A 19,707-nucleotide genomic window follows, 5' to 3' on the forward strand; every position below is an offset into this window, starting at 1 on the left:
GTAATTTTTGGGGTGCATTGTGCCCATTGTTTTCAATTCCAACGTATGAATATATGTGTTTAATTAGAGATGTTCAGCACCACAAACATAAATTTAGTAGCTAGAGCCGATTTGCATTTCGGACTAAGCAGGCTATTGCTTTTTTATGCAGGGTATAAAAATCTGCAGCAGTGAGTCACTGACAGCATCCATCCTCCATGGGAGTATGTACTGATCACATTTAGCCAGTTTGTTCCTACATACTTTCAATCTCTTCATCTATTCTTGTTTTTATGTTTCTATCTCAACGACAACCCTAAAAATCAAAGTTCAACATCCTTGAAATTGATTTTCGTGTTCCAATGCAGTTGCAATTTATTTTGAGTCTGAGTTTTAAAGCTATATTTAATTTTAAAGAGCAAATACTTGTATCTGCTAATGCACATTGTATTTTACCATTACAACCCTGAGGCAGCTAAGTATATATAACTGGTACCTTTCACAATTTCTGTAAACCTGCTAGCCTGTAGCCCAGAGCCCCCTGAAATAGAATTGACCAGATAGTGCATGTGGTTTCCAAATGTTATGGTTGTGAAAGCCACCTGGTGGCCAAATTGTTGAACATGCACAAAGTATTTTCAATGCCAAACTACGAAGTGACTAGAGAGAATCAAATTGATCTCGAGCACTGCAAGAAGCTGAATCACTTGGGAGAACAGCTTAAAATATAGTTGCCAGGCAGGAAGCATATTTGACAATCTACAAATGTTTTATTTGACTTAAATGTACTGCGCCATTAAATTCTTTTGTTTGATTACGTTTCAAGCTGTTTCCTTCAAATTTATTGCACTAATCTTGGGAGTTTGGAGAAAAGTGCAAGAATGATCAGAACAGTGTAATTAAACCTGTGACTTGTAATTAAACCAGGAGGATTTGGCTATGTGGTAATGTGAAAATGACTTTTGGATCCATCTTTTGTAAAGGGGAAATGTTAAAAGTTTAATCAGGAACCGTGAACAGTTTTTTTAAAAAGAAAAACTGATTTGATTTTTTGCAGATGCTTCAACAGCAGCAGCAGCAACTGTTACAACAGCAACAGCAGCAGCAGCAAGCTCAATTCACCAATCCAGAGACTCCTGGTTATGTGGGATTTGCCAATCTGCCTAATCAGGTGCATCGTAAATCTGTGAAGAAAGGGTTTGAATTCACGCTCATGGTGGTTGGTAAGTGGTTTATTTATTTCTCAAGTTTTCAATATTTTTATAGACATTTGTCATCCTCTTTGCGAGTTGGGGATGTGCATGTTCAAGGAAATGTTTTTTGTAGATGTTTCATGTTACCTATGAATATACAGACATACAAATTTGGAACAGGAGTAGACCACTTGGCCCCTCCAGCTTGCCCTGCTATTCAATAAGGCCATGGCTGAATTGATTTTAATCTCAACATTCCTGCCTACACCCGCCTCCCCTCTTGATAACCTTTTGGTGAATCTATCTACCTCTGTCTTAGATATTCGTGGACGCTGTCACCACCACCTTTTGAGGAAGAGAATTCCAAAGTGTTTCATCTGAGAGAATTATTTTCTTCATCGCTGTCCTAAATGGGCGATGCAGTATTCGGAAAGTGGCCGAGTTGCAAATTCTCTCGTAAAAGGAAACATCTTTTTCACATCAACCCTGTCAAGTCCCCTCAGAATTCTTGCATGTTTCAATCAAGTTGCCTCTTACTGTTCTAAACTCCAGCGGAGACAAGTCCAGCCTTTCCTTTATAAGATGATCTGTTCCAGGTGTTAATCTGATAAACCTTCTCTGAACTGCTTCTAATGCACTTAAATAAGGTGATCAACATAGTACAGAAGCATAACCTCATTACTGTTGTACTCAAATGTTGTTGCAATAAAAGAATAACAATATTTGCTGATGACTTGCTGTACCTGCATATGAACCTTTTGCGATTCATAATTTAGTACACCCAGATCACTCTGAATCTGAGTTCTGCAATCTCTCACCATTTAGATAATATGCCTCTTTTAATTTTGTCCTGCCAAAATGGACAACTTCACATACATCTGCATTCCTACACTCCATTTGCCATATCTTATTTCACTTACCTAACTTTCCTATTCTTTGTTGTAACCGCCTTATGTCCTCTTAACTTTTTTCCTACCTATCCTGTGCCATCCGCAAATTCCTTCATCCAAATCATAGATATACGTTATAAAGAATTGAGGCCCCAGCCCGGAACCCTATGGTACACAACTTGTCACATCCTGCTAATCAGAAAATGACCCGTTTTTGCCAACTATTTAAGGTTAGCACTATTTAAGGTTAGCTAACCAATCTTCTATCTGTGTCAATGTGTTACCCCGCATGCCATGATAATTTAGTTCCCATTGGAACTTTTGATGAAGAACCTTATCAAATGCCTAGTGAAAATCTTCATCCACCAGTTCACTGGTTCCCCTTTACCTGCAGCATCTGTTATTGCTTCAAAAACTCTAATAAATTGTTAATCATTTCACTTTCAGAAAGCCATGTGGCTCTGCCTGGTTACCTTGAATTTATCTTACAATGTCTTTTAATAGCTTCTAATGTTTTCCCTATGACAGATGTTAATCTAACTGTCTTCCTCCCTTTTGAAAAAAGGAGTTGCATTCAATCTTTTCCAATTTAATGAAACCTATGGGAGGTAGTGGTATTGTCGCTGGGCTAGTAATCCAGAGACCCAGAGTAATGATCTGGCGACCCGGGTTCAAATCCCACCACGGCAGGGGTTAGAATTTTAAACTCCATAAAATATCTGGAATTAAAAGTTATCACCGTGAAACCATTGCCTTTTTTTAAAATTAAAAATTCCAATTAAGGAGCAATTTAGCAAGACCAACCCACCTACCCTGCACATCTTTGGGTTGTGGGGCGAGACCCACCCATACATGGGGTGTCAACCTGTTGAAGCTACAATACAGGACCACTAGTGTGCCAATCAGCGTAAGCAGCAAGTAATAGACAAAGCTAAGTGGTTCCACAATGAAAGCATCAGATCTAAGCCCTGCAGTCCTGCCACATCCAGCTGTGAATGGCGGTGGACAATTAACTCATTGGAGGAGGAGACTCCACAAGTATTCCCATTCTCGATGATGGAGGAGCTCAGCATATATGATGCAAAAGACGAGGCCTAAGCATTCGCGACAATCTTCAGCCACAAGTGCCGAGTCTCCTCCTGAGGTCCCCAGCATCACAGATGTCAATCTTCAGCCAATACGATTCACTCCACGTGATATTAAGTAACGGCTGAAGGTATTGGTTTTTGCAAAGGCTATGGGCTGTAACCATATTATGCCACTAGTACTGAAGACTTTGCTCCAGAACTTGCCGCATCCTGAGCCAAGCTGTTCCAGTACAGCTACAACACTGTCAACAACCTGACAATGTGGAAAATTGCCGAGATGAGTCCTGCACACTGAAAACTGGAGAAATCTAACCCAGCCAATTAACAACCATCGGTCTACTTTCCATCATCAGCATAGTGAAGGAAGGAGTCATCAACAGTGCTATCAAGGAGCACTTAGTCAGCAATAACCTGCTCACCAACGCTCAGCTTGGGATCCGCCAGGGTCACTCGGCTCATGACCTCATCACAATCTTGGTTCAAACGTGGACAAAGTAACTGAATGCCAGAGGTGAGGTGAGAGTGACTGCCCTTAACATCGAGGCAGCATTTGAGTATCGCTTCGAGGATCCCTAACAAAACTGGAGTCAATGGGAATTGGGGAAAATTCTACGCTGGTTGCAGTCTTTTTTTTTTTACAAATTTAGAGTGCCCAATTCATTTTTTCCAATTAAGGGGCAATTTAGCATGGCCAATCCACCTAGCCTGCACATCTTTGGGTTGTGGGGGCGAAACCCACGCAAACACGGGGAGAATGCAAACTCCACACGGACAGTGACCCAGAGCCGGGATCGAACCTGGGACCTCGGCGCCGTGAAGCAGCAGGGCTAACCCACTGCGCCACCATGCTGCCCCTGGTTGCAGTCCTACCTGGCACAAAGGAAAATGGTTGTGGTGGTTGGCGGTCAATCATCTCTGCTCCAGCACTTCACTGCAGGAGTTCCTCAGGATAGTAACAGTTGCTGTTGCTGCATCTGCAAAAAATCAAATCAGTTCTTCAAAAAAATACTGCTCAAGGTTGTTCCTCCCTTCACAAAAGATGGATCCAAAAATAGTTCTCAAATTTCCCATTTGCAAAATCCTCCTGGTTTAATTGCGTTACAGGCTTAATTACACTGTTCTGATCATTCTTGTACGTTTCCCCAAATTCCAAGATTAATGTAATAAATTTGAAATAAACAGCCCATGGTGCAGTACATAAAGTGTCCAGGTATTTCTCCCCCTCCCTGATGTTGCGCAGTGTCTGCAGTTTGGCGTCCTAATCACCTTGGCGTCCAAAAATGCCCACATTCTAGGGTATAATATTTGTCCTGCCATTGTTACTTGTTATTTAGTTAATTAAATTACTTGCATATGCAACAATTTCCTGTCCTGGTTAAATGCTACTACCACTGACTACTAGAAATTATGTTTCTTAACTACACAGGTGTATGTGTTTTAGGTGTAACGTTAATTATTTGATTTTAAAGTTTTAATTATTTTATTTTATAGATCTACCTTGACTCCCATGACCTGCGCTGGCTATTAACATACCCTAACACTTGCTGCTCTATCAACTTACAAAAAGTATAGTTCCCATACTATTGGAAACCTTTAGAATAGAATAAAACATAGCCACTTACGAGATGCTCACCAAACAGCTAGCATCTTCTCCAGCCGATCAGATAGCTTCTTTCTGAAAGTCTTGAGGCTATCTGAAATTCAGTGCTGAGGTTCCCAGATTGGGATATATTTAAGGAAAATGTGCTGGGAGCTGCACTCTGCATCTAAAGCAGAAATCGCGGATGTAATCACTTGGCATCGGAAGAAGAAATCACCAAGCAGTATCACCAGTTGTATTTAAAGAAAAAAAATGGTGATTCCTTTTTGGACACAATGTCACTCCCACTAAACAGTTCCTCAAGATGCCTTAAGGTTTGATATAACATAGGCTTCATTCTATAATACGTTTACTCGAGTCTTGTCGGTTATGGACATTAGGAGTGCATCATATGGATTTGATACTGGATCTTCCATTCACCATTAAGTGGCTCCATCTGGACTGACTTGGATTTGAAAACAGCCAGCAGTTTTTATACTGCGGTGCATGCTGCCTAACGTAATTGCAATTTTAGAATTTGAACTCGTTTCTGGAAGTGAAGAAAAGGGGCGGGTTGCTCGTTTAAGCCAGTGATGATGACAACCTTTTTCTGAGGCTCCTGAGTCTTTGGAATTCTGTTCCTCAGCGATGGCCAAGCTTTTGATTATCTTCAAGTTAGAACTAGATACATTCTTGATAAGCAAAGGGGTGAAAGGTTATCAGGGGTAGGGAGGAACGTGAAGCAGAGATTAAAATCCGAACAACCATGATCTTATTGAAATAGCTGAGGAGGCTCGAATAGCCCACTGGGTGACTGGTCCTAACTCCTCTGTTTGTTTGTATATTTGAATGCATGTATGTTGTCTACTGTAAATTGTCAGGTGCTTAATTTCTTCCCTAAAGTTGGAAATCTTAGTTTTCCCAACAGTTGATATCAGAAGTCAAATTAACGTCGCAGGCTAGTCTATTTAATGTAACTTTTTTTATGCAGGTGAGTCTGGCCTGGGCAAATCAACTTTAATTAACAGCCTCTTCCTGACTGACCTCTACCCTGAGCGAATTATCCCTGGAGCTGCAGGTAAGGTGCTGGGGGTTGCGGGAATATATGTTTTTTAAATCAGTTCTTAAAAAAAAAAGTATACACATTAGCGCTTGAGGTGGGTTGCTGATGTGACGTCTCTTTTAATGTCAGTTTGTAGGGGATGGGGCTCTGTTCATTAGCTGTCATGACTGTTGGGGTCAATGGGTACATCACTGCTGGCAGGGTAAGTTGTGATCAATTAGTCTATTGCTTAGTATTTTCGTTCCAAGCAGAAGCATGTCGTTCATACGTGTGCTTTCCTAACATGATTTGAGTGCAAGTCTTCATTTTGGCACAGAGAAGGGATGAATATTTCTAGCTGTTGTGAACTGAACTGTTGGCCTCATTTTGGGGTGGAGAACTCACTCCGGAGTGGGTAAGCCCCAAAAACATTGGCTTCTCTGGAATTGTAGGACATGTCATGGTCCTTGTCTCTTGGACCACGGTCTAGAATGGCTGAATACAGGGGCATGCAGAATATGTGTATCGCAAGGTAACCCTCCAGCATTTATCTGATATGTAGAGTTTTGAAATATATGATCCTCACTTGTCTTTATGAAATATTCTGTTTCTGCTTTCCTGAAATTCTGTTTTCAGACCGTTTGCCATTTTTCCTCTTCATGGCTGAGGTCTCAAGTTTTCACATGGCTAACTGACCTATTTTGGGGGTTTAGAATAAACATAAAACAGTCTGTTGAAAGCGAAAGAGTTGTTGTATGCATCTTGAATTAGTGGTACAGATCATGCAGGGAGTAGTGAAATTTAGCATTCCAAACTGACCCATGCGCAAAAGAAAAACGGAATGTGGGCTTGTACCCATTGTGCTTTGCCTGGTTACTGTTGCCAGCTGTGATATTTGGCGTGACAATGAGGTTGGGTGCAAGTATGTACTTGCAAGGCACCCCCCCTTTCCCCAACTAGGTCACTTTTGAACCTTCCTGTGGCTGTTGCAAGTGTTTGAGGACTCCAGTGCAGACCTCTGTCCACCCTTGGAGCTGAAGATTAAGCAGAATCTTTACCCAGGGAAATTGCCAAGTGATTTATAAATGGAAAAGTCCAAATTGTATGGTTGATGAAACATCAATTTGATCTCTCTTGTTTTTTTTCAGAGAAAATTGAAAGAACAGTCCAGATTGAGGCATCGACCGTAGAGATTGAAGAACGTGGTGTGAAGTTGCGTCTGACTGTAGTTGACACTCCAGGATATGGGGATGCAATAAACTGCCAGGATTGGTATGTTAGCCTGTTATAAATTAGAAACTAGTATGAGGCTTGTTTAAATTTTGGATTCCTGTATTTTGTTAGCTGAGCAGTTCTGCAGGTGTCATAAAAGTCTGTATACCTATGAGCACTTGCTGCCACTTTTAGTGACTTGTATATCTCCGCTAATCTATTTCACATGTTCCTTTCCAAAATTACTGCACTTGCATTTTTTTTTTTACATTGAGCTGTGTTTGACATTTATGCTAATTTAGCCAGCCTGCTTAACACTGCAGTTTTTCACAAATTGACTGGTTGTTCCCTCCAGTACTGATTATGAATGGCAACTGTGTTTCTGTACTTCTCCAATCTTGTGTAGTCATAAAAAAACATGCTACTTTTCATAGAATTTACAGTGCAGAAGGAGGCCATTCGGCCCATCGAGTCTGCACTGGCTCTTGGAATGAGCACCCTGCCCAAGCCCATACCTCCACCCTATCCCCATAACCCAGTAACCCCACCTAACGCTAAGGGCAATTTGGACACTAAGGGCAATTTAGCATGGCCAATTCACCTAACCTGGACATCTTTGGACTGTGGGAGGAAACCGGAGCACCCGGAGGAAACCCACGCGCACACGGGGAGAACGTGCAGACTCCACACAGACAGTGACCCAAGCCAGGATTCGAACCTGGAGCTGTGAAGCATTTATGCTATCCACAATGCTACCGTGCTGCCCTTCCATTAATTTAACAATTAATGGAAAACATTTCATATTAAGATCATTGCCGTGTGCTTGTAAGGATCTTCCTGTTAATCCCTGTCTGTCCTTTGTTTTCACCTTTTAATTTGTTATTCTGCTTTTATAATTTTGTACCTGGACAGGGGCAGCACGCCTAACGCGCTGAGGACCCGTGTTTGATCCTGACCCCGGATCACTGTCCGCGTGGAGTTTGCACGTTTTCCCCGTGTCTGCGTGGGTCTCACCCCCACGACACAAAAAATGTGCAGGGTAGGTGAATTGGCCACGCTAAATTGCCCCTCAATTGGGAGGGGGGAAGAATTGGGTACCCTAAATTAATAAAAAAGAAAAATAATTTTATACCCGGACAATTAATGGGGACCTATGCTTTTAAGATGGACATTACCTTTAATTTAAAGAAGAACACCAGCAGGGTATGCTGTTTGGTCTAACACCTCTTGATGGACTTGGCTGTCAGCCAAGGACTCTTCCAGATTGCTGGGGTTTAACTGATAACTTATGATTGGGTGTTGACCATTCTGGAATGGTCTGCAAAGGCAGAAGGGCTTCATCTTGCTTTTAGTTTAGTTTTGAACAGAAGCTGGAGGGTCACAGCTCTGATTTCTCTCTCACACCTGATGGATTATTTCTGAAGGTCCTGAGTAAGCGGCTTACTTTCTGCACTACCAGTTTGAGTTGCAAAGAAATCCAGTCCAGCATCTGCTGCAGGCAGGGTCAGTTGTTGAAAAACCCTTTCTGAAATCTTGTGTGGGGACTCTGCTCTTACAAAGGCTTTTAAACATTCTGATGGAGTGGAACACAAATGAGAATTACACAGGCCTGATGCTGTCCTTTGGAATGACTGCCCAGATTAATAAAAGAGTGATTCCCTAGAGGGAATCCTACAGCCTGGAAGTTCTGACAATGCGGCTGCCAGAAGATCCTCATTAACGATCCAACGGGTGGTTTCAATCACTCTGTATCCTGGGAGGGCAGCTAGCTGCAACAGGGTCAACCTTTGAAGCAAGGACACCTCATCTTTCATTTTAATTTCTCTTTTTCTCCTTCCCCTCAGTATTGTGTGGGTGGGACGGTAAAAGGGTAGAGTAGCTGACTAATATTCTGTTATACGTATTGCATGTCTTCTCTCTATTTCACTTTCTAGTGCCCTTAAGTCATTGGAGCAGTCAAGGGCCAAAGATCTCCGAAACCGTTTACAAATTATTGATTAGTGCACTTGTGTTGGTGCTCTGGGGCATGTGGGTCTGCAATTGACTCTGCACTCGTCAAGGGTGTCGTAACAAACTGTATTTTTCTTTTCTTGCAGTGTATAAGGAAATTAGTACGGTGAAATATTGATCATTACAGACCACCTGAGCTAACTTGCTTTTATGCCTGGCCCAAATCTTACCTGCCCTCAGATATTCAATAATATCAACTCCTGCTGTTCATCTCCTGACAGCCAATTGGTGAAGGATAGGAATGGGACAAACTTTTTACTTGGTCTTACATTTATTTGCAGCGAACATTCCAAGCTTGTAATTGTGTCGCCATGTGTGCTCAAGGGAAATCCAGTCAATGAACACAATTAATATGCAACTAAAACTGCCTATTTAAAATGCAATTGAAATTCCAGTGATTCGTGCATGGGGCTTGTACTTTCTCCAGTGCACTGGGGCAGAGATACTCCATCAGCTGAGTTACCAACAGAGTTACCATCGCAATCAGAAACATGATCAGTTTTAAGAAAAAATTCTATATAGTGGCAAATGTCAATGGGTAATTTGATTCAAAGCAGAATACTCTAAACACTTTCAGTGATTTTGAGAAGCAGTGTGATATGATTTCATGAAGCCAATCTCGGCTGGCGAGTCAGGACAGGCCTCTGAAATTTTATATCTATTTTTATCTGGCAGGTAGGATTGCTAACTAACTAATTGTTATCCAGCCTGAAGGCTGTATCCCAATGGGCTTACTATGGTGCCTGTACTCTGCTGTTAGCTGACTGCAGTGCTGTGATGATGCTGGTGGAAGTGATAAAGGGGCTAGACTGAAAAAGTGTACACTACCTTTAGTTCCTTCTTGGCGAAGCCTTTTGCAGGTGGAAGCAGTCTTTCAAAGTCATAGCATGTACCGAATGTGAATGAAACAACTGTGGGCATATCTCTGCGGTTTTTGTATTCCAGTGCATTATAATCTTTGGAATGTCATATTTTTTGACTTTGCAGTCTGCCTCACCTGCCGTTGAATGGTAGTGTTTCTCATGGTGATATTGTCTGGTTAATGCAAGGCCACATGCTTGTGACTGACACAGGCCTGTTACTTCTGTGGATAGCAGACACAATAAGTAATTGTTGGTTGTAACTAACACGAACCCCAAGCAGATGAATGTAATGGTGTGAACCTTTTTTGGTTTTAGCAGGTGACACGTGCTTATGGTGGTTGGCAGGCACAGTGGCACATAGTCTTCAGTGGACGGCAGCTGCTGTGCAATTGCAGTTATCAGTCCTTGCAGACATTGGCATTGCCATGGGCCGTACTACCTGTAACACCGTTAAAACTGGGATTGCTGGAGTAAAAATTATTTGGGATTAACTCTGCCTGGTGTACTGAGTATTAGGCTTGAAGTATTGCTGCAGTATTTTTCAATACTGATACCATGTAAAATTATAGGATTGTTTGTCCCAGCCCAGTCTGTTGATTTGTTTTTTTCTGATCTTTCTCAGCTTTAAGACAATTATTTCATACATTGATGAGCAGTTTGAGCGGTACCTGCATGATGAAAGTGGATTGAATAGACGTCACATTATTGATAACCGGGTCCACTGCTGCTTTTATTTCATCTCTCCTTTCGGCCACGGGTAAGCATGGTTACTTGTTCAGTGTAATGAAATAATATAGTATCAGTTGTTGCAGGGACCATTCTGTGATTATTAAAGAGGAGTGGCACACAGTCATTGCAGTGTTCCCTGTGCTTCAAATTATTGACTGGCCTGAGCTACCAATTGGATGGTTAAAGTGGTGTGCAATGATGTGTCCAATCTCTAGTTACAAATTATATTAATTTTTATTGTCACAAGTAGGCTTACATTAACACTGCAATGAAGTTACTGTGAAAATACCCTAGTTGCTACATTCCGGCACCTGTTCAGAGAATTCAGAATGTCCAATTTGCCTAACAAGCACCTCTTTCGGGACTTGTAGGAGGAAACCGGAACGCCTGGAGGAAACGCACGCAGACACAGGGAGAACATGCAAACTCTGCATAGACAGTGGCCCAAACGGGAATTGAACCCAGGTCCCTGATGCTATGATGCAGCAGTGCTGACCACTATGCTGCCGTACCGCCCATGACGGCTAATACCGAACATTTTGGGGGTGATTCTAGGGTCAATAAGCTTTCTGAACTGAGAATGAAAGTCTGTTCAATATCCCTAAAATTCAGTGTTTATGATTTATTTATATTTGTTATATTTTCCCTACATTTGCTTTTTCTCCCTCTCCTCAATCCACCACACCGAATCTGAACTATCCTGTTTGTCTTATTTAATTATAATCCACATTATTGTTGAGGGGCTGGTTTAGCTTACTCAGCTAAATCGCTGGCTTTCAAAGCAGACCAAGCAGGCCAGCAGTACGGTTCGATTCCCGTACCAGCCTCCCCGGACAGGCGCCGGAATGTGGCAACTAGGGGCTTTTCACAGTAACTTCATTGAAGCCTACTCGTGACAATAAGCGATTTTCATTTCATTCATGAATAATACACAAGATTGCCTGTCAGCAAACTCTTCCAATTATCTGGGATAGGATCATAGAATTATTACAGAGGCCACTCAGCCTGTTGTGTCTGTGAAGCGCAATTCACCCTGCCTTTTCTCCGTAACATTGCAATTGTTTCCTCTTCCGGTAATCCAATTCCCTTTTTGAAAGCTATGATTGAATCTGCCTTAGGGCGGCACGTGGTGAAGTGATTAGTTCTGGGACCACTGTGCTGAGGATCCAGGTTCGAATCCCGGCCCTGGGTTGCTGTACATGTGGAGTTTGCACATTCTCCTCGTGTGTGTGGATTTCACCCCCACAACCCAAAGATGTGCATGTTAGGTGGATTGGCCACACTAAATTGGAAAAAAATAAATAATTGGGTACTCTAAATTTTTTTTAAAAATTGTATGATTGAATCTGCCTCAACCACACTCGGGCAGCACGTTTCAGATCTTAACCACTCACTTTTTTAAAAAAACGTGTCCCGTGTTGCCATTGCTGCTTTTGCCACTCATCTTAAATCAGCGTTCTCTAATATTTAATCCTTCCACCATTGGGAGTAGGCTGTCCCAATCTACCCCTGGTGACTTTGAGTACCGTTGGTAAAAAATGTCCTCTCTTCTCTCCTCCTCCTCCAAGGAGAATAACCGCAGCTTCTCCAAACTATCTACAAACTGAAGTTACTCAACACTGAAACCATTCTTGTAAATCTTAACCTTCTCTAATATCTTCACATCTTTGCCAGAACTGGACACAGTACTTCAATTGAGACCGAACCAATGTTTTATAAAGATTCACGATGAGGTTGTTCTTTTTGTACTGTGTGCTCCTATTTATAAAGCCCAGAATTCCATATACTTATTGTTTTTTTTTAAATAAACAATTTTATTGAGGTAGTTTTTCGGCATTGTAAACAGTTACAGACATCAACAGAAAGAAAGCAAAAAAAGGCAAAAATGTGCAAACATCCACGTACATTCAATACTTCAATCGTAACATACTGCACAAGCCCGCTCCTCTCCCACCGGCACTACCCACCAACTTATCCCTCCTACTCTACTCTACTCTCTTCCCCCACCCCCTGCTGACGCTCACTCTCCCGCAAAGAAGTCAATGAATGGTTGCTACCTTCGGGCGAACCCCTGTAGAAATCCCCTCAAGGCAAACTTAATCATTTCCATACCCAGAAAACTCGACATGTCCGAAAGCCACAACTCAGTCTTCGGGGGCTTTGAGTCCCTACATGCCAATATTTGTCGCCGGGCTATCGGAAGCAAAGGCCAAAACATCGGCCTCTTTCTCGCCCTGGACTCCCGGGTCTTCCGAAACCCCAAAAATTGCCACCCCTGGACCCATCGCCACCCTTGTTTTTAGCAACCGGGACATGAGCCCCGTGAATCCCTCCCAGTACCCCCTAAGCCTCGGGCATGCCCAAAACATGTATACGTGGTTCGCTGGTCCTCCTGCGCACCTAACGCATTTGTCCTCTACCCCAAAGAATTTGCTGATCCGAGCCACTGTCATATGGGCCCGGTGAACAACCTTAAATTGAATCAGGCCGAGCCTGGCACATGTTGCGGTCGAATTCACCCTACTCAGGGCTTCTGCCCACAGCCCGTCGTCCATTTCCCCACCTAGCTCCTCCTCCCATTTGAGTTTCAGTTCCTCCGTCTGGGACCCTTCCCCCTTCATGAGCACCTTATAAATATCAGAGACTCTACCCTCCCTTCCTTCCCCCCTAGACACTATTCTGTCTTGGATCCCCATTGGCGGGAGGCGTGGGAAGGATGGGACCTGTCTACGGACAAAGTCCCGCAACTGTAGGTACCTGAAATCATTTCCCCTTACCAGACCAAATTTCTCCTCTAAGCTCCTCAAACTCGCAAAGCTCCCTTCCAGGAACATATCCCCCACCCCCGCCCGCCACCATGCTCGAAACCCCCCCCATCCATGCTCCTGGGGGCAAACCGATGGTTGTCGCAGATTGGCACCCAAACAGACGCCCCCACCTCCCTTACCTGCCTCCTCCACTGGCCCCATATCCACAGGGTCGTCACCACTACCGGGCTGGTGGAGTACCTGGCCGGCGGCAGCGGTAGAGGAGCCCTGACCAGGGCTGCCAAGCTGGAGCCCCTGCACGAAGCCGCCTCCACCCGCTCCCAGATAGACCCCGTACCACCATCCACTTCCTTACATAGCGATATTAGCCGCCCAGTAATAGTTAATCAGACTCAGCAATGCCAGCCCTCCCTCGCTGTGGCTCCTCTTGAGCATCGCCTTCTTCACCCGCGGGGATTTTCCCGCCCAGACAAAGCTCATGATCATTTTGTTAACCCTTTTGAAGAAGGACTGTGGGATAAAGACTGAAAAATGAACAGGAATCTAGGGAGGATTGTCATCTTTACAGTTTGCACCCTCCCTGCCAGCGACAGCGGGAGTGCATCCCATCTCCGAAACTCTCCCTTCATTTGTTCCACCACCCTGGCCAAATTTAACTTGTGCAGCCTGCCCCAGTCTCGTGCCACCTGGATCCCCAAGTACCGGAAATTTTCCTCAACCAGCCTAAATGGTAGCCCCCTCAATCTGTTCTCCTGGCCCCTTGCCTGTGCCGCAAACATTTCACTCTTGGCCATATTTAGTTTGTATCCGGTGAACTGGCCGAACTTCCTCAATGTTTCCAGTATACTTCCCATCCCGGCCAATGTGTCCGACACGTACAGGAGCAGGTCGTCCGCCTAAAGAGAGACCCTATGTTCCACAAAGAAGCCTAACCATCCCCTTCCATCCCATTGCGGCTCTCAGCGCAATCGCCAGCGGCTCTATGGCCAGCGCAAACAGCAGCGGGGAGAGCCACGTCTGGTCCCACGGTATAGTCTAAAATACTCTGACATCTGTTTGTCCTGACACTGGCCTTTGGGGCCTGGTTTAATAACTTGATCCAATCCACCAGTCCCTCCCCAAACCGTCCGAGCACCTCACATAGATAACCCCACTCCACCCGGTCAAAGGCTTTCTCGGCATCCATCGCCACCACTACCTCCACCTCCCTGCCCATCGGGGGCATCATTATCACATTAAGTAATTTTCTTAAGTTGGCCGACAGCTGCCTACCTTTCACGGACCCAGTTTGGTCATCCCCAATCACCTCCGGTACGCAGTCCTCGATTCTAATCGCCTGTACCGTTGCATCTACATTTATCAGGGAGATTGGCATGTAGGACCCGCACGCTTCCGGGTCTTTACCCTGCTTCAATATCAGTGATATAGTGGCTTGCGACATCGGCGGCAGGGTCCCTCTGTCTCTTGCCTCATTGAAAACCCTCGCCAAGACCGGGCCCACCAGCTCAGAAAACTTCCTATAGAACTCTACTGGGTATCCATCCGGCCCCGGGGCTTTCCCCGACTGCATGGCCTTTAGGCCCCCCAATACCTCCTCCACTCTAATCGGGGCCCCCAGCTCATCCACTCGCCCCCCACCTACTGTTGGGAATGTTAACCCGTCCAGAAACCTTTTCATCTCCTCCGGTTCTTCCGGCGGCTCCGAAGTGTACAGCTTGCTATAGAAGTCCCAGAATACCTTATTCAATCCTGCCAGGTCCTCCACTCTGCACCCCTCCCAATCCATCACTCTACTTATTTCCCTGGCCGCCTCCCTCCTCCTGAGTTGCTGCGCTAACAATCTGCTAGCCTTTTCCCCATGCTCGTACACCACGCCCCTCGCCTTCCTAAGCTGTTCCACAGCCCTACTCGTGGATAGCGCCCCCAGTTCCGCCTGTAGTCTCTGCCTCTCCCTGAGTAAAACCTCCCCTGGGGACTCTGCGTGCTCTTCATCTATCCGACCCATTTCCCTGACCAATCTATCCATCTCTCCCCTGTCCACCGTGGCTCTGTGGGCCCCAATTGAGATCATCTCTCTCTCTCTCTCTCCCCCCCCCCCCCCCCCCCACCTCCCCGCACTACTGCCTTTAGCGCCTCCCACAGGGTCGCCGCTGACACCTCCCCTGTATCATTCACCTGCAAGTAATTTCGCATACACCTCCGAAGCCTCTCACAGATCCCCTCCTCCGACAGCAGTCCCACGTCTAGCCTCCATTGTGGGCGTTTGTGATTCGCCCCTCCGACCTGCAGGTCTTCCCAGTGCGGGGCATGGTCCGAGATAGTGATTGCCGAGTATTCCGTGTTCTTTACCTCCCCTATACAGTCCCTGCTTAGAACAAAGAAGTCTATCCTAGAATATACTTTATGGACGTGCGAGTAAAACGAGTAGCCCCTTCCCGTCAGCTGTCTGGCTCTTCAGGGGTCCACTGTCCCCATTTGCTCCATAAACCCTTTCAGCTCCCTTGACATTGCCATCCTACCCGTTCTGGGACACGACCGATCCAGCGCCGGATCAAGGACCATGTTAAAGTCCCCCCCATTATTAGCCTACGAGAGTCCAGGTCCGGGATCTTCCCCAGCATTCTTTTAATGAAGTCCACGTCATCCCAGTTCGGGGCACATATATTCACCAGCACCACTCTTCTCCCCTCTAGTCTGCCCCTTACCATCAGGTATCTGCCCCCCCCCCCCCCCCCCCCCCCCCCCCACCCCCCCTGTCTGCGGCTATGCCCCCTGCCTCAAATTGCACCCGCTTGTTGATCATGATTGCCACCCCCCGGACTTCGAGTCCAAGTCTGAGTGGAGACCTGGCTAATCCAGCCCTTCCTTAGTGTAGTCTGGTCAGACACTTTCAGATGTGTCTCCTGCAACATAATTACGTCCGCCCTCAGAGCCCGCAAGTGCGCGAACACCCGTGCCCTCTTAACCGGCCCATTCAGTCCCCTGACATTCCAGGTGATCAGCCTGGTTGGGGGCACACACACACACACACACACACACACACACACACACACACACACACACACACACACACGTCAGCCAGAGCCTTTCTCGGGCTGGCCCCCGGCCTCTGTGTCGCGCCATTCTAGGCCCGCCTCCTGGCTGCCTCCACCCTCGACCTCCTTCCCACTGCCTACTTCAAATCCCTCCCACGTTAGCAGAACAACCCCCCCCCCCCCCCCCCCTCCCCCCCCCAAGCAACATCCCCCGATAACCCCACCCCTGCCATCCACTGGTTGTGATCCCACCCCCAACCTACCTGACTCCCTTGACTAGCCAATCTGGTGGCCCGGTGACTCATCACTCATGCACCCCCCCTGTCTCATTCCCATTGTTTCCCCGTCCTCATCTCCACTCCCCGGCGCTCCAACCCACTGGAGCAAACTCACTGGCACAGGACGGCATGAACATCAACCCCCCCAAAAACAAAAACCCCCCAACCCACGTCTTTAACCCCCCCTTGCTGACCGGCCACCCTTAGTTACCATACCGGCTCCAGTGCCCTCGGTGAGCCCCAGAAAAAGTAAAAATCCGCACGAAAAGGAAAAACAGAAAAAAGAGGAAGAAAACAAAAACAAAAGAAAAAAACCAGTAACCAAAAACAAAGGGAAGAGTCCCAAATGTCCCGCTTGGCGCCTTTAACCCAGCAAACGGTTGAACAGCGGTCCAGGCACATTCGGCGTCCCGTCATCGGACCTAATTCGTGCCCGTTGGACCTCTTTTCGGGACCAGCCCCTGATCCCTCGCAAAGTCCATCGCTTCTTTCAGGCTGGGAGAAGTAGTGATGTTGACCCTGATGCGTGACCCAAAGACGGGCTGGGAACAGCAGACCAAACTTCACGTGCTTCTTGAACAGCACCTCCTCGACTTGTTTAAAGGCTGCTCGCCGCCGAGCCACCTCCTGGCTTAGGTCCTGGTAAATACGGAGAACACTGTTGTTCCACGTGCTGCTCCTGCCGCTCTTCGCCCACCGCAGCACTCGCTCCTTGTCCACGAACCTGTGGAATCTGATCACCATCGGACGGGGGGTCCCCCCGGCCGCCCCTGTCTCGCCTGCACTCTGTGTGCCCCCTCCAGCTCCGGCGGTCGCGGCAAGGCTTCAGCCCCAATCAGCTGCATCAACAGGTCTGCCACAAACGCTGCGGCAGCTCCCTCAGCCCCCTCCGGGAGGCTGACGATCCTCAGATTGTTCCTGCGGGCTCTATTCTCCAACTCCTCCACTCTGTCCAGCAGTCTTCTTTGCCGCTCCTTCAGCCCGTCAACTTCTAACGCCGCAATCGTCTGCGCATCCGCCTGCTCCTCCACCGCCTCTCCCAGCTCCTTATCTTTTATATCTTTTCCAGCCTCTGATTAAGCTGATCCACTGCCTTCTGAAGTGGGTCCAAATTGCCCCGGTTCAGCGCCTCAAAACTGCTTTTCATCACCTGGAGCATGTTATCCAGCACCTGCTGGATTGCTGAGTCTGAGGTCCGTGTGTCCACCATCTTAGGTTCCAGGTCAGCTTCCTCTGCTCTTTGCCTCTGTCCCTTTCTCTCTCTCTCTCTCTCTCTCCCTTTGCTTCCTGGACTCCCGCGGTTCCATAGATTGCAGCCCGCTCTCCAGCACTTTCGTGGCCGCTTTTTTGCCGCTCCGTGGTCCCGCTATCACAGGGAATCAGCCCCTAAAGCCCCGCCGGAGTGAGAGCCCGCCGAATGTGCAGCTCACTCGAACATCGCCGCCACCGGAAGTCTCCATATACTTTTTTAAAAAATAATTTTTATTCAAATTTTCACAAAAATGAAAACAATAACCGAAAATTCTAAGAACAGGCTTCCACGCTTGGGGGCCTCGCATCCTTCCACTGAAGAAGAATCCTCTGCCGGGCTACTAGGGACGCAAAGGCCAGAACACCGGCCTCTTTCGCCTCTTGCACTCCCGGCTCCACTGCAATCCCAAATATTGAGTCCCCAGCCTGGATTGACCCTGGATCCTACCACCCTCGATACCGTCCTTGCTACACCCTTCCAAAATTCCCCCAGCGCTGGCCATGCCCAGAACATGTGGACATGGTTTGCTGGGGTCCCTGAGTACCTAAAATCCGGCTCATCCTTGTCCCGGTCATATGAGCCCTATGCAGTACCTTAAACTGTATGAGGCTAAGCCTCGCACACTAAGAGGAGGAGTTCACCCTTTCTAGGGCATCCGCCCACGTCCCCTCCTCAATCTCCTCACCCAGCTCCTCCTCCCATTTATCTTTCAGCTCCTCCACCGAGGCCTCGTCTACCTCCTGCATCACCTGGTACACTTCCGAGATCCTCCCCTCTCCAACCCACACCCCCGAGAGCACCCTGTCCTGAACCCCACACGGCGGCAGCAGAGGGAACCCCGCCACCTGCCGCCTGACAAACGCCCTTATTGCATGTACCTAAAGGTGTTCCCCGGGGGAAGCCCAAACTTCCCCTCCAGCTCACCCAGGCTCACAAACTTCCCGCCTATGAACAGGTCCCCCAGCCTCCTGACACTTGCCCTGTGCCAACTCAGGAACCCGCCATCAATTCTCCCCGGAACAAACCGGTGGTTCCCCCGTATCGGGGACTCCATCGAGGCCCCCACCTCCCCCCTGTGCCGCCTCCATTGCCCCCAAATCTTGAGGGTAGCTGCCACCACCGGGCTCGTGGCATACCTTGTCGGAGGGAGCGGCAGCGGCGCCATTACCAGCGCTTCCAGGCTCGTGCCCACACAGGATGCCATCTCCATCCTCTTCCATGCTGCCCCCTCCCCGTCCATTACCCACTTACGCACCATCGCTGCGTCGCAGCCTAATAATACCCACCGAGGTTGGGCAACGCTAGCCCCCCCGCTCCAAGAACACCCGTCTCACCCTTGGAGTCCCGTGTGCCCACACAAACCCCGTAATACTCCTGTTAACCCGCCTGAAAAAGGCCTTTGGAATAAGGATGGGGAGGCACTGGAACAAGAACAGAAACCTCGGGAGCACCGTCATCTTGACTGACTGCACCCTGCCCGCCAAAGACAGCGGCAGCATGTCCCACCTCTTAAACTCCTCCTCCATTTACTCCACCAGCCTTGAGGTTAAGCTTATGCAAGGCCCCCCAGCTCCTGGCCACCTGAACCCCCAAGTACCTGAAGCTCCTCTCCTCCCTTTTCAGTGGGAGACTCCCAATCCCCCCCCCCTCCTGGTCCCCTGGGTGCACCACAAACAGCTCGCTTTTCCCAAAGTTAAGCTTATACTCTGAGAAATCCCCAAATTCCTGGAGAATCCCCATCACCACCGGTATTCCCCCCACCGGGACCGCCACATACAACAATAGGTCG

General features: G+C 47.1%; 1 protein-coding gene across 4 annotated transcripts in view; it reads left to right on the forward strand.

Moving 5' to 3' along the window:
- sept2 (septin 2) overlaps positions 1-19,707 on the forward strand; it is a 109,168-nt gene that overhangs the window by 56,228 nt on the left and 33,233 nt on the right. For all 4 annotated transcript variants that reach the window (XR_005462768.1, XM_038815127.1, XM_038815128.1 and 1 more), the window contains exons 3-6: positions 1,037-1,202; positions 5,721-5,807; positions 6,920-7,043; positions 10,479-10,613. Coding sequence is in view for 3 of the 4 variants with exons in the window: in XM_038815127.1 (XP_038671055.1) it covers positions 1,037-1,202; positions 5,721-5,807; positions 6,920-7,043; positions 10,479-10,613 (512 nt within the window). In the remaining variant the exon portion in view is untranslated. The remainder of the gene's footprint in view (positions 1-1,036; positions 1,203-5,720; positions 5,808-6,919; positions 7,044-10,478; positions 10,614-19,707) is intronic.

This window comes from Scyliorhinus canicula, chromosome 13 (assembly GCF_902713615.1).
Source record: "Scyliorhinus canicula chromosome 13, sScyCan1.1, whole genome shotgun sequence".
NCBI classification, from domain to species: Eukaryota; Metazoa; Chordata; class Chondrichthyes; order Carcharhiniformes; family Scyliorhinidae; genus Scyliorhinus; species Scyliorhinus canicula.